The sequence below is a fragment of the Mytilus californianus genome, unplaced genomic scaffold (genome assembly GCF_021869535.1).
Source record: "Mytilus californianus isolate M0D057914Y unplaced genomic scaffold, xbMytCali1.0.p SCAF_6, whole genome shotgun sequence".
NCBI lineage: Eukaryota > Metazoa > Mollusca > Bivalvia > Mytilida > Mytilidae > Mytilus > Mytilus californianus.
This window is the reverse complement of record NW_026262712.1, coordinates 15082140-15099034: the sequence shown is the minus strand read 5'-3', so window position 1 is coordinate 15099034 and position 16895 is coordinate 15082140. Positions and strand designations below refer to the sequence as shown.

General features: G+C 31.7%; 1 protein-coding gene and 1 long non-coding RNA gene across 2 annotated transcripts in view; one reads left to right on the top strand and one right to left on the bottom strand.

Moving 5' to 3' along the window:
- The window catches only part of LOC127706882 (F-box only protein 47-like), a 49197-nt gene that overhangs the window by 11383 nt on the left and 20919 nt on the right, over window positions 1-16895 (bottom strand). Inside the window, exon 5 of the mRNA XM_052211615.1 lies at window positions 80-266. Coding sequence (XP_052067575.1) covers window positions 80-266 — 187 coding nt within the window. The remainder of the gene's footprint in view (window positions 1-79; window positions 267-16895) is intronic.
- LOC127706891 (uncharacterized) lies at window positions 11092-15376 on the top strand. The gene is made up of 3 exons (XR_007984616.1): window positions 11092-11525; window positions 13810-13891; window positions 15277-15376. It is a non-coding gene; the product is annotated as an uncharacterized LOC127706891 (long non-coding RNA).

Genomic DNA, 16895 nt, shown 5'->3' with positions numbered 1-16895 from the left:
AAACCATTGTGTCTTCGGACGATGACGATGTCAACGTCATACCAATATACGACGGTCGTATTAAAACTATCTTCAATACCTGGTTTCGAGTTGACAATCATTTTAACATTTTTGTTGACAGCGGTATGACTGTTAAGTATGTCAAATGTTCTAACACATTCTGAATCATCCCATCCGGCTATTACAGTGTGAAGGAATTTACCAAAACATGTCAATGATATACAACGGGACATCTTTTCACATTTACAAGCATTTCCACACATCATCTGAAAAAGAAGAAAAGTAAATACTTAAACTTGTAAGCAAAAGAAAAAGTAGAAAAGTAAATACTTGAACCTGTAAGCAAAAGAAAAAGTAGAAAAGTAAATACTTGAACCTGTAAGCAAAAGAAAAAGTAGAAAAGTAAATACTTGAACCTGTAAACAAATGAAAAAGTAGAAAAGTAAATACTTGAACCTGTAAGCAAATGAAAAAGTAGAAAAGTAAATACTTGAACCTGTAAGCAAATGAAATAGTAGAAAAGTAAATACTTGAACCTGTAAGCAAATGAAAAAGTAGAAAAGTAAATACTTGAACCTGTAAGCAAATGATTTGATTTTAATTTTTGGAATTTTAACGCCACTTTTGGGCTATTACATGGCGGCCAGTTTTTATTGGTGGAGGAAGCCGGAGTGCCCGGAGAAAACCACTGACCTTCGATAGGAAAACTGACAATCTTAGTCAATTAAGATTGGAGTCGAGTGCACCTGCACGAGCGGGGTTCGAACTCACAACCTCAGTGTTGACTGGCTAGTGATTACAGTAGTAACTACTTAGACCACTCGGCCACCGAGGCCCCTGTAAGCAAATGAAAAAGAAGAAAAGTAAATACTTGAACCTGAAGGAAATGAAAAGGAAGAAAATAAATACTTGAATCTGTAAGCAAATGAAAAATATCAAGTACTTTATTTGTATTTTTTTGTGTGTTAATTCATTTTTACCAAACATGCATTTAAATATAGATTTTACCACTACACTGTATCACATAAGTTTCAGTATTAAAATTTTTTTCTTTTATGTTTTTTTGACAAATGTATGCAATCTTTGTTATTTTTTGTGTGTGTGTGTGAATTATTTTTTTTTTCAAATATATACAAAGCAGCTTCGCCTAGAGCGCATGATCATGGATTTTTCTAGCATTCCACTTAGGTTCGGTATTAGGACCCATTCCCAATGGCAAAACTCCTACATTTTCCCCAATTTCAGCAGGAAAAATTCCCAAATTCAAGTCAAACAAAGGGAAATTCTTTTTAAACAAAGTCCAATTCTCAATCTGAAGATCATTCAGTACTGGCAGCTCCTGGCGCGGTGGGGGGGCACTTCAATACTTAATTGATAGGGGGTGTCGCTGGGGTTCTGTTACCCCACCCTTTTCATATAATTTAGATCTTAAAAATGTATACCTTTTCATATATTGCGTAGGTAAAAATGTAACCTTTTCCCATATTGGTTTGGTTTCGTGTAGTGTGCTGGAAAAATTGAATATTTAAGGTTTAGTTTCTGTATGTAATGTTGACTTACGGCCAGACTTTCGGCTGTGAAAAAATGACAGGGCTTTTCATATACAAGTATTTGGAACTTTATTGACCTAAGCATGTATTTCTGATAGTTTTCCCCACCTTTTCACATATTTTCAAGCTGGAAAGTGTGACCTATTCCAGCAGCACGTCCGATCACCTTGTATATAAGAAGTGGCCCCTCCAGAGGGCAGCTCACCAAGTCCAAAAAGAAAACAATAAACAAAATGAAGAAATGAATGGCAATCATGTAATTTCTTACTTTATATTCACAAAAAAAAGATAATTTCTAATGAACTGTACACACTAAAACTCTCATCCGGTTATTTTTCTGTTTTCCCAATTTCATTGAAAATCGTGTCAAAAATTCCCCAAACTGCCCAGGGTCCTTTTTCCCAAAATACATAGAAAAACCCCTGATGATACACCTGAATTATGCATTTTAATTTTTACATAAAATACTATATTTTGAATGATCTAGTCAAAGGATATCTTTAGACATATAAATATTAGGTCAAATATGACTGTTAAAAGTCCCATAACTCTGAAACAGCAAACCAGAAACTTTTCAAAAGCAAGTCTTGATTCACAAATGGCCAAAACTGTAAAGTTTGTAATAAATTGGTCTAAGCATACTACAGCTAGTGCATGAGATGTCAAAAAGTCCTTTTATTAATCTGTCGATAAAAGTACAATAACTCTGCACTCTTACTTTCACCAATTCCAACAATTATGTAAAGTTTACAATAAATCATTCCAAGCACACTAAAGTTATGGTACAATATAAATATAAACACCAAAAGTTTTATTTCTGCAAATTTATTGATTAGTTTAAGTAAACAATGACATCAAAAGCACTATTTTGTGTCAAAGAAGAGCTACTTTTACATACGTTATAAATTGGAGGGAGTGAATTGGTGGTCTGACATCTAAAGAGACAAAAAAGTTTATCAGAAGTCTTTTGTTTTGCTTTATTCTTAATCCTTGGTCAATTTGTAGTAAAACAAATCCTATCTGAGCATAATGCGACTTATATTGGAAAATTCACAGCTCAGTTTAAACTGACTGTAATGTATGACTTTAATAGAAAATACTTAAAAATTTAATTTCAGACTACAGGAACATAAACTTTCAATATCAAGATCAATTTTGGTTGATTTTTCCTTATTTGTCCTACTACTTTAAAGAACCACAATTTTTACAATGAGTTTAGTAAAAAATCAAAGGTACTGAAGTGCCTAGGAATATTGACCCCCTTTTTTTCATCAGGTGTCAGTAATGGACTATTAATTGATCAATAATGCAGTTATGGTCATGAAACAATTTTTATTTATTATTAGTCAATAAAATTTAAGGTAGAAAACTTTCATTTGAGACAATTTATGGGATTGGGGAAAGTTTATTCAGTGTTATGCTATCTGCCAAATACATGGAATGACGCAATGATATAACGGGTAAAATTCAAATAATTTCATAAAATCTTCATAACGACAATTTTTTTTTTGTGGTAAACAACCTATGTTTTTATGTTTAATACCACAGAAACAACTTACTGTGCATTCATACCAATTTCAGACATTTTTTTATATGAATGCATATAGTAAGGGTGGGAAAAGCTAAAAATAGCACAGTTTCAGGTTTAAGGCTCTAATTTTGCAATATGTGACTTTTTTGCCAAAAAAAAAAAGGTTGAAATGTGACTACTTGCAATTTAAATGATCAGTTAAGACAAAATAATCAATTGTTTTCTGATTTTTTGGTTTCACCACTTTTCGCTTTAAAGGTGTCAGACCACCAATTCAAAATCCCTGTCTATTCAACCAAATTTTGCAATTTTCACAGCTTTTTTAATATTTTACCTTAAGTTTAACTTCATAGAAACTAGGTATATCCTGAATTGTACATGTATCATCTTTCTACATGCCAAATTTCAACCCATGTTTAAAGTCTTGTAAAAAAGAACTGTCTTTCAGGAGACAAGTACTAGTAAAATAACCCCTAGTTTTCTGGAAATCTTAAATTAGTATACTATGGAGCGCATTAATCCTCAAGTTTTAATGCAAACTCATAGACAAGTAAATTTTGGCTCAAAATGGTCTAAATATAAATATAAACACCAAAAGTTTTATTTCTGCAAATTTATTGATTAGTTTAAGTAAACAATGACATCAAAAGCACTATTTTGTGTCAGAGTAGAGCTACTTTTCATACGTTATAAATTGGAGGGAGTGAATTGTTGGTCTGACATCTAAAGAGACAAAAAAGTTTATCAGAAGTCTTTTGTTTTGCTTTATTCTTAATCCTTGGTCAATTTGTAGTAAAACAAATCCTATCTGAGCATAATGCGACTTATATTGGAAAATTCACAGCTCAGTTTAAACTGACTGTAATGTATGACTTTAATAGAAAATACTAAAAAAATTAATTTCAGACTACAGGAACATAAACTTTCAATATCAAGATCAATTTTGGTTGATTTTTCCTTATTTGTCCTACTTCTTTAAAGAACCACAATTTTTACAATGAGTTTAGTAAAAAATCAAAGGTACTGAAGTGCCAAGGAATATTGACCCCCTTTTTTTCATCAGGTGTCAGTAATGGACTATTAATTGATCAATAATGCAGTTATGGTCATGAAACAATTTTTATTTATTATTAGTCAATAAAATTTAAGGTAGAAAACTTTCATTTGAGACAATTTATGGGATTGGGGTGAGTTTATTCAGTGTTATGCTATCTGCCAAATACATGGAATGACGCAATGATATAACGGGTAAAATTCAAATAATTTCATAAAATCTTCATAACGACAATTTTTTTTTTGTGGTAAACAACCTATGTTTTTATGTTTAATACCACAGAAACAACTTACTGTGCATTCATACCAATTTCAGACTTTTTTTTATATGAATGCATATAGTAAGGGTGGGAAAAGCTAAAAATAGCACAGTTTCAGGTTTAAGGCTCTAATTTTGCAATATGTGACTTTTTTGCCAAAAAAAAAAGGTTGAAATGTGACTACTTGCATTTTAAATGATCAGTTAAGACAAAATAATCAATTGTTTTCTGATTTTTTGGTTTCACCACTTTTTGCTTTAAAGGTGTCAGACCACCAATTCAAAATCCCTGTCTATTCAACCAAATTTTGCAATTTTCACAGCTTTCTTAATATTTTACCTTAAGTTTAACTTCATAGAAACTAGGTATATCCTGAATTGTACATGTATCATCTTTCTACATGCCAATTTTCAACCCATGTTTAAAGTCTTGTAAAAAAGAACTGTCTTTCAGGAGACAAGTACTAGTAAAATAACCCCTAGTTTTCTGGAAATCTTAAATTAGTATACTATGGAGCGCATTAATCCTCAAGTTTTAATGCAAACTCATAGACAAGTAAATTTTGGCTCAAAATGGTCTAAATATAAATATAAACACCAAAAGTTTTATTTCTGCAAATTTATTGATTAGTTTAAGTAAACAATGACATCAAAAGCACTATTTTGTGTCAGAGTAGAGCTACTTTTGCATACGTTATAAATTGGAGGGAGTGAATTGTTGGTCTGACATCTAAAGAGACAAAAAAGTTTATCAGAAGTCTTTTGTTTTGCTTTATTCTTAATCCTTGGTCAATTTGTAGTAAAACAAATCCTATCTGAGCATAATGCGACTTATATTGGAAAATTCACAGCTCAGTTTAAACTGACTGTAATGTATGACTTTAATAGAAAATACTTAAAAATTTAATTTCAGACTACAGGAACATAAACTTTCAATATCAAGATCAATTTTGGTTGATTTTTCCTTATTTGTCCTACTACTTTAAAGAACCACAATTTTTACAATGAGTTTAGTAAAAAATCAAAGGTACTGAAGTGCCAAGGAATATTGACCCCCTTTTTTTCATCAGGTGTCAGTAATGGACTATTAATTGATCAATAATGCAGTTATGGTCATGAAACAATTTTTATTTATTATTAGTCAATAAAATTTAAGGTAGAAAACTTTCATTTGAGACAATTTATGGGATTGGGGTGAGTTTATTCAGTGTTATGCTATCTGCCAAATACATGGAATGACGCAATGATATAACGGGTAAAATTCAAATAATTTCATAAAATCTTCATAACGACAATTTTTTTTTTGTGGTAAACAACCTATGTTTTTATGTTTAATACCACAGAAACAACTTACTGTGCATTCATACCAATTTCAGACTTTTTTTTATATGAATGCATATAGTAAGGGTGGAAAAGCTAAAAATAGCACAGTTTCAGGTTTAAGGCTCTAATTTTGCAATATGTGACTTTTTTGCCAAAAAAAAAAAGGTTGAAATGTGACTACTTGCATTTTAAATGATCAGTTAAGACAAAATAATCAATTGTTTTATGATTTTTTGGTTTCACCACTTTTCGCTTTAAAGGTGTCAGACCACCAATTCAAAATCCCTATCTATTCAACCAAATTTTGCAATTTTCACAGCTTTCTTAATATTTTACCTTAAGTTTAACTTCATAGAAACTAGGTATATCCTGAATTGTACATGTATCATCTTTCTACATGCCAATTTTCAACCCATGTTTAAAGTCTTGTAAAAAAGAACTGTCTTTCAGGAGACAATTACTAGTAAAATAACCCCTAGTTTTCTGGAAATCTTAAATTAGTATACTATGGAGCGCATTAATCCTCAAGTTTTAATGCAAACTCATAGACAAGTAAATTTTGGCTCAAAATGGTCTAAATATAAATATAAACACCAAAAGTTTTATTTCTGCAAATTTATTGATTAGTTTAAGTAAACAATGACATCAAAAGCACTATTTTGTGTCAGAGTAGAGCTACTTTTACATATGTTATAAATTGGAGGGAGTGAATTGTTGGTCTGACATCTAAAGAGACAAAAAAGTTTATCAGAAGTCTTTTGTTTTGCTTTATTCTTAATCCTTGGTCAATTTGTAGTAAAACAAATCCTATCTGAGCATAATGCGACTTATATTGGAAAATTCACAGCTCAGTTTAAACTGACTGTAATGTATGACTTCAATAGAAAATACTTAAAAATTTAATTTCAGACTACAGGAACATAAACTTTCAATATCAAGATCAATTTTGGTTGATTTTTCCTTATTTGTCCTACTACTTTAAAGAACCACAATTTTTACAATGAGTTTAGTAAAAAATCAAAGGTACTGAAGTGCCTAGGAATATTGACCCCCTTTTTTTCATCAGGTGTCAGTAATGGACTATTAATTGATCAATAATGCAGTTATGGTCATGAAACAATTTTTATTTATTATTAGTCAATAAAATTTAAGGTAGAAAACTTTCATTTGAGACAATTTATGGGATTGGGGTGAGTTTATTCAGTGTTATGCTATCTGCCAAATACATGGAATGACGCAATGATATAACGGGTAAAATTCAAATTCATAAAATCTTCATAACGACAATTTTTTTTTTGTGGTAAACAACCTATGTTTTTATGTTTAATACCACAGAAATTACTTACTGTGCATTCATACCAATTTCAGACATTTTTTTATATGAATGCATATAGTAAGGGTGGGAAAAGCTAAAAATAGCACAGTTTCAGGTTTAAGGCTCTAATTTTGCTATATGTGACTTTTTTGCCAAAAAAAAAAGGTTGAAATGTGACTACTTGCATTTTAAATGATCAGTTAAGACAAAATAATCAATTGTTTTCTGATTTTTTGGTTTCACCACTTTTCGCTTTAAAGGTGTCAAACCACCAATTCAAAATCCCTGTCTATTCAACCAAATTTTGCAATTTTCACAGCTTTCTTAATATTTTACCTTAAGTTTAACTTCATAGAAACTAGGTATATCCTGAATTGTACATGTATCATCTTTCTACATGCCAATTTTCAACCCATGTTTAAAGTCTTGTAAAAAAGAACTGTCTTTCAGGAGACAAGTACTAGTAAAATAACCCCTAGTTTTCTGGAAATCTTAAATTAGTATACTATGGAGCGCATTAATCCTCAAGTTTTAATGCAAACTCATAGACAAGTAAATTTTGGCTCAAAATGGTCTAAATATAAATATAAACACCAAAAGTTTTATTTCTGCAAATTTATTGATTAGTTTAAGTAAACAATGACATCAAAAGCACTATTTTGTGTCAGAGTAGAGCTACTTTTGCATACGTTATAAATTGGAGGGAGTGAATTGTTGGTCTGACATCTAAAGAGACAAAAAAGTTTATCAGAAGTCTTTTGTTTTGCTTTATTCTTAATCCTTGGTCAATTTGTAGTAAAACAAATCCTATCTGAGCATAATGCGACTTATATTGGAAAATTCACAGCTCAGTTTAAACTGACTGTAATGTATGACTTTAATAGAAAATACTTAAAAATTTAATTTCAGACTACACCCTCATGAAAAAAAAATTCTGAATATTGTCTGAATTTGTCTGAAAATGTCTGAATTTTTTCTGAAATTGTCTTACATGATAAATGATGTCTGCATTTTTCTGAATCCCGATATTTCTATTCTGAATTGATGCTGACAATTCTGAATTTTTGCTGAATATTTCTGAATCAATAAGAATTTTATTCAGACAAATTCAGAACTTCTGAAAGTGTCTGAATTGTTCTGAAAGTGTCAGAATTATGTTCAAGAAGGTAAGACGAATTAAGAATCTGTCTGTATCAGTAAGAATATGATTCAGACAAATTCAGAACTTCTGAAAAATGTCTTAATTTTTCTTAATGTGTCAGAACTATGTTTAATAAATTGTTGACACAGAGATGACTAACCTTTTTGTTATGTTGACACTAAAATGTAAATGTTGAAATCAAAATAGTAATAGTTTAACAAAATATTCAAAGTCAATGAACCATGACTGAAGCTACAGGGCCAAACAATCTCCATGGAAATGAAATGTGCCAATGCTAATACATATGCATACCAATTATCAATAGACCATGACAGATAGTGCAGGGTCAGATTATCTCCATGGAAATGAGATGTACCAATGCCAGTTAAACTGCATACCAAATAGCATTGACATATCACAATACGTTCCCCATGCATTAACTGACCTTATCATAAACTAATACAGTTGTAAACTAAGCAAAAGTTTCAAAATCTATAGACCATGACTGAGGGGGTAGGGTCAAATAATCTCAATGGAAATGAGGATGTATTTATTATGCTAGTTCAACTAGTGGTTCCCCAAAAACTGACCTAATCACAAACTAATACATGAAGACTTAGCAAAAGTGTCAAAGTCAGTAGACCATGACAGAGGGTGCAGGGTCAAATAATTTCCATGGAAATGAGATGCACCAATGCTAGTTTAACTGCATACCAAATATCATTGACCTACCTCTAGTAGTTCCCCATAACCTGACCTTATCAAACTAATACATGTAAACTAAGCAAAAGTTTCACAGTCACAAATTAACTTGTAATACGTTGTTCAAAGCCACTGCCGTCGATGCCGGAAACAGCATATACCTATGTCTCGATTTTTGGTTTCTTCAAGGACAGACAAAACTGTAAGAATTATCTTTTCTGTATTCCCGTGTATAACGAAATTTTCAATGTGCAAAAATATCAAGTATAACTGAATAAAGTGGGTCTCATTGGGGTCTAAGCGTAACGCGGGATTGGCCGATTTGTTTTAAGCGCGACACGTGAAAGTCAAATAATTAAGCGTGAAAACGGGAAATTACATGCACTATTATGGCAACGAGAAGCGGGATACGGGATTCTCACTAAACAATAAGCCGGATCCGGGATCAGAACCCCCCCCCCCCCCCGAATGAGACCCCCAATAAAAGGAATACCATTTTGTAAATGAAACAAAGAGAAATGTCGTTCTTAGCAATTATATCAGTTGATTGCAAACATGTTGCTCCGTGAAATAGGACCCCATTGATATATTCGAAATTCCTAAGAAGTGACCCATTTTAGGTACAGAGGTGTTGCTGGTATTACAAACCCCATTCATCTTCATTCATTTATTTCTTAGTTATCACCAGGAACATAGTTCCCAGATTATCACATATATACAATTTGGATCTGATCTAATTGAAAGATACCCGTTGAAAGCGGTACAGTATATATGGAGAGCCGAAGACCCCCCATTATTTTGATACTCTTTCGAGGTCAAAACAGATGACGTACTCAAACGAAAGAATAGCTTAACGATGTAAAATGTTTTCAGACAATTACAGACAAGAGGAAAAAAGAAAATATGGAATATTCGTTGACGAGTGTTAATAAAAATTAAATACTGATGTCTGGAATGTTTTTTATATTAAAAAAAAATGTAAATGGTTTCTATGAAACCATGTGTCTCGCACTTTTGCTACTGTCAGAATAAAAGTGCATTGTTGTTTGTCAAAAACATACGTCCACTTCGGGAGTTACCATTTGATTTTTAGGGGTGGGGGTGGGGGCTAAGATGAAAAATGTTGTCCTGCATTTTATTTAGTTGTAATCTCTGTCCTGCCTTCTTTTTTTCGCTCTAATCAGTCCTGCCATTTTTTATCCTGACTTTTTGATATAAATTTTCATCCTGCCTTTTTTTTGCCAAGTTGCTCATCGTGTCTTTTTTTACTCAAAACTCTTTTTTTTCAAATTCCATCCTACCCCCCCCCCCCCCCCCCCCCCCTTTTCCCCCTAAACATCAAATGGTAGCTCCTTTATTAGTAAAATTACAGGAATTTTTTTTCTGCTGCTATTTCTAGATCTTGAGAAAAAAGTGTAAGCCAAGTGATAACATTCTAATATCGTTATTTCTTTTTTTTTAAGAAAATGAAAATTTCGGCACTGCTTTCATCAGCAATATTTTGTTTTCAATAAATTCAACAAATATAAAAGTTTGGGTGAATAACAAACAGTTTTCATCAGAATCAGATCGCCCTTATTCATTGTTTTTTTTTCACCGACAAGTTTGAAAATTCCAAAAAAGATTAAATCATTGATCTACTGAGTGAAAGTCAATTCCGTTTTTAAAAGGTAATATTTATTGCAGAAATTATGCAATCAACTAACTTGACATCGCTTACAAAAATTTCGTTTTTTAAACGATTTGTTTATTGCATAAATTATACAATCGACTACTTGAGCATTGGAACTTGACATCGCTTACAAAATAGAAATGTTAAACATAACTGACATCGAAATACAAAAGCGTGTCGACTGCACGAGGTAACATTGGTGGGAAATTTAGATATCGGGTTAAATGTTTACTTGATTGACAGGAATCAATTATCGTTGAGGCTCCAGTAGGGAAAATATGATGAAGTTGCCATTATTATAAAGTGGATTATATACGATCAGTTCAAACAGGGACAGCCTATACTAACGATTTGGTACCCAACCAGATTTTATGTTCGGACTCCAGGACGTTTTTCTCACAGGGACTCGGTTAGCAGGTTAATTGTTTTTATGATAAATGCCTAAAAAAAAACCCCGTTTTTCCTGTCCAATTGTATAACTTCCTACGTAAATACGACTGTTGTAAATACCTGGGACAATTACAATAACAGTTAATATAATAGTCCCAGTAAATACATTATAAACGTATTTAACGTCGGTTAATTAACTTTCCATATTAGATTCAGAAATAAGGTACGAATTTCCTTGTACGATTTATTTACTCTGCCTACGATTTAATAGAACTTATCGGTGAGCGTAACAGACTATAATCCGGAAAATGATCCGGAGTCGGTTTTCATGTTAAAACACTGCTGAGATCTAGAACTTGTGACGCAGACGACGAAAGAACGCTGCAGAACAGATAAACAAGAACCTTTGTATATATAAAACAGCTTCATAATCATAGGAAAAGATGACGTCTGCCATTCAGAAGATGGTTTTCAACTTGCCCAGAAAATTGACTACAACTTGTGAACTGTCAGTGTCAATCCAACCGCACATACAACTAATGCATGAATGAACTATCCACCACAGGCTAAGAACAATGTCTCCAAACGGGTATGATGAGTCCATTGACAATTTTTTGATTTGGAAACGGCCATTTAATATTGTGGGTGGGAGCAGGGGATTTGGAAAATGAATAATCTTGCCTTGCCCTTAAAGATATCAGAATGAAAAATTATTTTACCCACCAAAATAAAGGATATTTAAGACTTTATGTGTGAAAATATTTTTTTTGACAACAAAAAAATAAAACAATCGGGAATCACAAAATAAATATTCCAAAATTCATCCTGCCTCCCCCTGTAACAGAATATTGAATGGTTGTACCCTTATACAGTCAGATTATACCATATTTATTAAATGCAAAATTCAAAACAACATGTAATATGATATGGGTAAACATAGTCATAGTCCAAATCATTATGAGGTCTTTTAGTTTTAAGGCTATGTTTAGTCTTGCTGGGAGGAAGCAAGGTGTCACAGAAAAGCAATGAAATGACTTACCATACAATATACAATAATGTCAATATAAAAATAAGATCTGGTTTGATTGCCAATGAGACAATTCTCCACTGCTACTGGAGACCAAATGACATCAAAGTAAGGAACAATAGGTCAATGTCTGACAATTACTGATTTTTAATAAAGATTTCACAAAAAGAGTTACTGTAAATTCAGAAATTAATGCAATGTTTTTATTATTGCGAAAAATGCGACAGGGTTGTAACCGCAATAATTTAAACTCACATTAATGATTTTGAAATTTTGTATATGAAGTAAACATGATTTGTCTCAATATCGCAAAATCTAAAATCACGCTTTAGTCGAAAATGACAATATCTCAATAATAAATGCACGCAATAATTTCTGAATTTACAGTATTTTAATTACAAATTACAATACACCTTATCACTATTTGTCGGCCATTACTGGACATCACACAGGTTCCCGTTAAAATTTTGACGTCATAATACAAAATATGTGATGCCACAATGGAAAAGTGATTGTTGTATGAGGTCAATAGTTAAAGCGGGACAGATTCTCGGGTCAGACGGGAATAGTGATAAGGTGTATATAAAAAAAAGACCAAATGAGGCGGAAATTAACAACTATAGGTCACTGTACGGCCTTCAACAATGAGAAAAACCCATACCACAGTCAGCTATAAAAGGCCCCAAAATGACAAATGTAAAACAATTCAAATGAGAAAACAAACGGCCTAATTTATGTACAAAAAGAGAAAGAAAAACAAATATGTTACCCATCAACAAACGACAACCACTGAATTACAGGCTCCTGACTTGGGAAAGGCACATACATACATAATGTGGCAGGGTTAAACATGTTAGCGGGATCCCTCCCCCCTCCTAACCTGGGACAGTGGTGTAACAGTACAACATAAGAACGAACTATAAAATCAGTTGAAAAAGGCGCTTAACTCATCAGATGGATACAAATAAAATACATCTAACAAAAACACAGAGTGGACGTGGCCGGGTACTTGTATATCCCAACAACAAAAAGACACTAAGTACTGATCTGAGAGTACTTGAAGTTACTGACAGCTAGTTCAAAGCCACTAAAAACTAATAAAAAAAATCATGCATCTAAGAATAAATACAAGTATATCATTATGCACTTCCTAATTTTCTTATTTTTGTGACTTGTGTGTGGACCATACAACTTATAGCTATTTGTCCACCATGACTGGACATCACAAAGGTTCCTGTAAAATTTTTATGTCACTATTTAACTATGAGGCAAACCTATACCATTTATTGGACGGCTACATGTATAATTGGTCCTGACAAGAAAAATATGAAACAATTCAATTGAGAAAATTAAAAGTCCAATTTATTACAAAACAATTAACGAAAACAAGAGATAATTGACAGTACATGAAACAACAACAACCACTGAACTACAGGCTCCTGACTTTGGACAGGCACATATAGAATGTGGAGGAGTTAAACTAAATTTGAACGCACCAACCGGGACAGTGGTGTTATGGCACAACATTCGAACAAACTATGCAAAACATAAAAAGAAAAACAAATATGACATACAGCACAACAACCACTCAATTACAGGCTCCTGACTTGGTACAGGCACATAGAATATGGTACAATTATTGTAGGCTATTAAATACCTACCCTAACTTTTTTTTTAGATGTAACTAGAACCACACATACTATTTTATAGAGTACATAGGTATTGAACAGATTGTTGTAGCTTAAATGTGCATGTGTTTAAAAGTAATATTTAGTATGGTTTTAATTGACTGATAACAAAATCAATATTTATACCAATAAAAAACAATATTCACTTCTTTTAAAAGAACTGGGCCATTTGAAGTTAGATGAAAGATGATCTGCATCATTGCGTTTATGATAATGTGGAAAAACACCAATTGTTTTGAGGTAAGAATGACACAGAAGAGACACAAAATAAATCACAGCAACCTTACAATTTATAAGAATATACAAATATTTGATTTTTCACCTTGGCATAGTCGATCAGTATATTTAGTGCCAAAATCATATAATTTCTAACTATATATTTACACTAAAAAAATGGTTATGCTACTTGTAATGATCACAGTTTATGATTGACCTATTTACTTTTCTAACTTGAATTCATAATGGATAATGCAAAAAACAATTATTTTGTCTAAACAGTAACGTAAATGTCAAAGAAACAGGAACCCAAAAACACAAATAATCAAAAACGTTTTAAATTCAACATAGATTTTACAACAATAAACAGAGGTGCTACCGTGTATACATGCTCTTCTGTATTAACCGTACATCAATAAGATGCACACCTTGACCCTATATAACTTTCAATGTTAATTTTTTCAATTTCAAACATTTACGGGGGGACTGTAACCCTAACACATTTATGCCATTTAGGAACAAGCACTGATAAAGTAAGACTGATTCCCTAATAGTAACCAGATAAACCTGCATAAAAAGTGTTAGTAAAATTAAATGAAATTGCCTACCTACCTACCCTATTTTTATAAGCCCATTTATGGGATGTATTATGGTATACCGTTGTCCGTCTGTCCGTCCGTTGACAACATGTCAGACAATAACTCAAAAACGCTTGAACCAATTGGCATGAAACTTTGGTGAATTGTTAATATCTATTGACATTAGCTCCCTTTCGGTTTTTTATAGATTTTGAGTTTGTGTTTTTGTTTGTTTTTTTTTCCATTAAAAAAGGGGATTTTCTTGTGTGCAATTCAAACCATATTTTAATGAAATACATATATCAAAATTTTATTGCAATGCCTTGACAAGTGTAAAAATCAGTTCAAAACAAACTATTTTTAAATGAGTTTTTCCTGTTGCAAATATAAATTAGGTAAAAAATTGAAATTGTAAGCAATCTCAACTTGCATTGTAGGAGAATAATAAAATTTATTGTGAAATTTGTATAAGCAATATATGGGACAAGTCGAAATATCAGAGGTTATGAATTATTTTAACAGGCATGACAGGAGTTAAGTCTCTTAGAAATGTTAATTTAATATAGAAAATAGCACTCATATGTACAATTCATGCCAGATTTTTATAAAATGTATATCAATGGCTTACATCATCAATGTCAAGAGTTGGATTTAGGGAAATAGAAAGAAATATTATAGAGAATTACTAACAGTTCAAACAAGAATTTGTGGAATTTTAGTTATTGTCCCTGGGCAGACAAGACATATGCTTGTTTTTTATTTACTCAGGTATAAGATACCTGCACCTACTTGATATAATTTTTATGTGAAATGATCCATTCTATTTTGAAGGGAATTTACTCATAAAGAAAAGAGAGCTGGAGGCAGGAAAAGAACAGACCAGGGAATCACAGATCCATATCAGATAATAAAATTGAATCGAAAATTTAAAGTTTGAATTTTATGTTATTGAAACTATTAATTTACAAACTTCCTGAAAATTTGGATTTTTTATTATTGTTTAGAGGCTATGGATATTTGACCATCATCAATGTGTAAGCACATTGATTTTCATTCAACTTCAAGAACTTCTTTTTAGGTTTTTATGGGAATTTCTGTTGTATAAGTTTCAAAGTTTTGTATGGATATCCACATTTTGAATCATTCTGAATGTTTTCTGAATATATCTGAATCTGTCTGAATCCATCTGAATGTTGTCTGGATATTTCTGAATGTTGTCTGGATGTTTCTGAATGTTGTCTGATTATTTCTTAATCTTTCTGATTAAGTTCAGAATTTTTCTGAATTCATTCTGAATAATGTCTTAATTTATTCTTACATTATTCTGATTTGTGTCTGAATGCTATTCTGAGATTTGTCTGAATGTTCGTATGAAAATTCTGAATTTTTCCTTAAAAGTCCGAAATCCAGCAAAAATTCAGACATTTGCATAAATGTAAATTATTATAGCCATTCAGACATTATTCAGAAAAAAATAAGAAAAATTAAGAATACTTGTCAGACAGAATTCAGACACCATTTTTTCATGAGGGGGCCTGAGGAACATAAACTTTCAATATCAAGATCAATTTTGGTTGATTTTTCCTTATTTGTCCTACTACTTTAAAGAACCACAATTTTTACAATGAGTTTAGTAAAAAATCAAAGGTACTGAAGTGCCAAGGAATATTGACCCCCTTTTTTTCATCAGGTGTCAGTAATGGACTATTAATTGATCAATAATGCAGTTATGGTCATGAAACAATTTTTATTTATTATTAGTCAATAAAATTTAAGGTAGAAAACTTTCATTTGAGACAATTTATGGGATTGGGGTGAGTTTATTCAGTGTTATGCTATCTGCCAAATACATGGAATGACGCAATGATATAACGGGTAAAATTCAAATAATTTCATAAAATCTTCATAACGACAATTTTTTTTTTGTGGTAAACAACCTATGTTTTTATGTTTTATACCACAGAAACAACTTACTGTGCATTCATACCAATTTCAGACTTTTTTTTATATGAATGCATATAGTAAGGGTGGAAAAGCTAAAAATAGCACAGTTTCAGGTTTAAGGCTCTAATTTTGCAATATGTGACTTTTTTGCCAAAAAAAAAAAAGGTTGAAATGTGACTACTTGCATTTTAAATGATCAGTTAAGACAAAATAATCAATTGTTTTATGATTTTTTGGTTTCACCACTTTTCGCTTTAAAGGTGTCAGACCACCAATTCAAAATCCCTATCTATTCAACCAAATTTTGCAATTTTCACAGCTTTCTTAATATTTTACCTTAAGTTTAACTTCATAGAAACTAGGTATATCCTGAATTGTACATGTATCATCTTTCTACATGCCAATTTTCAACCCATGTTTAAAGTCTTGTAAAAAAGAACTGTCTTTCAGGAGACAATTACTAGTAAAATAACCCCTAGTTTTCTGGAAATCTTAAATTAGTATAC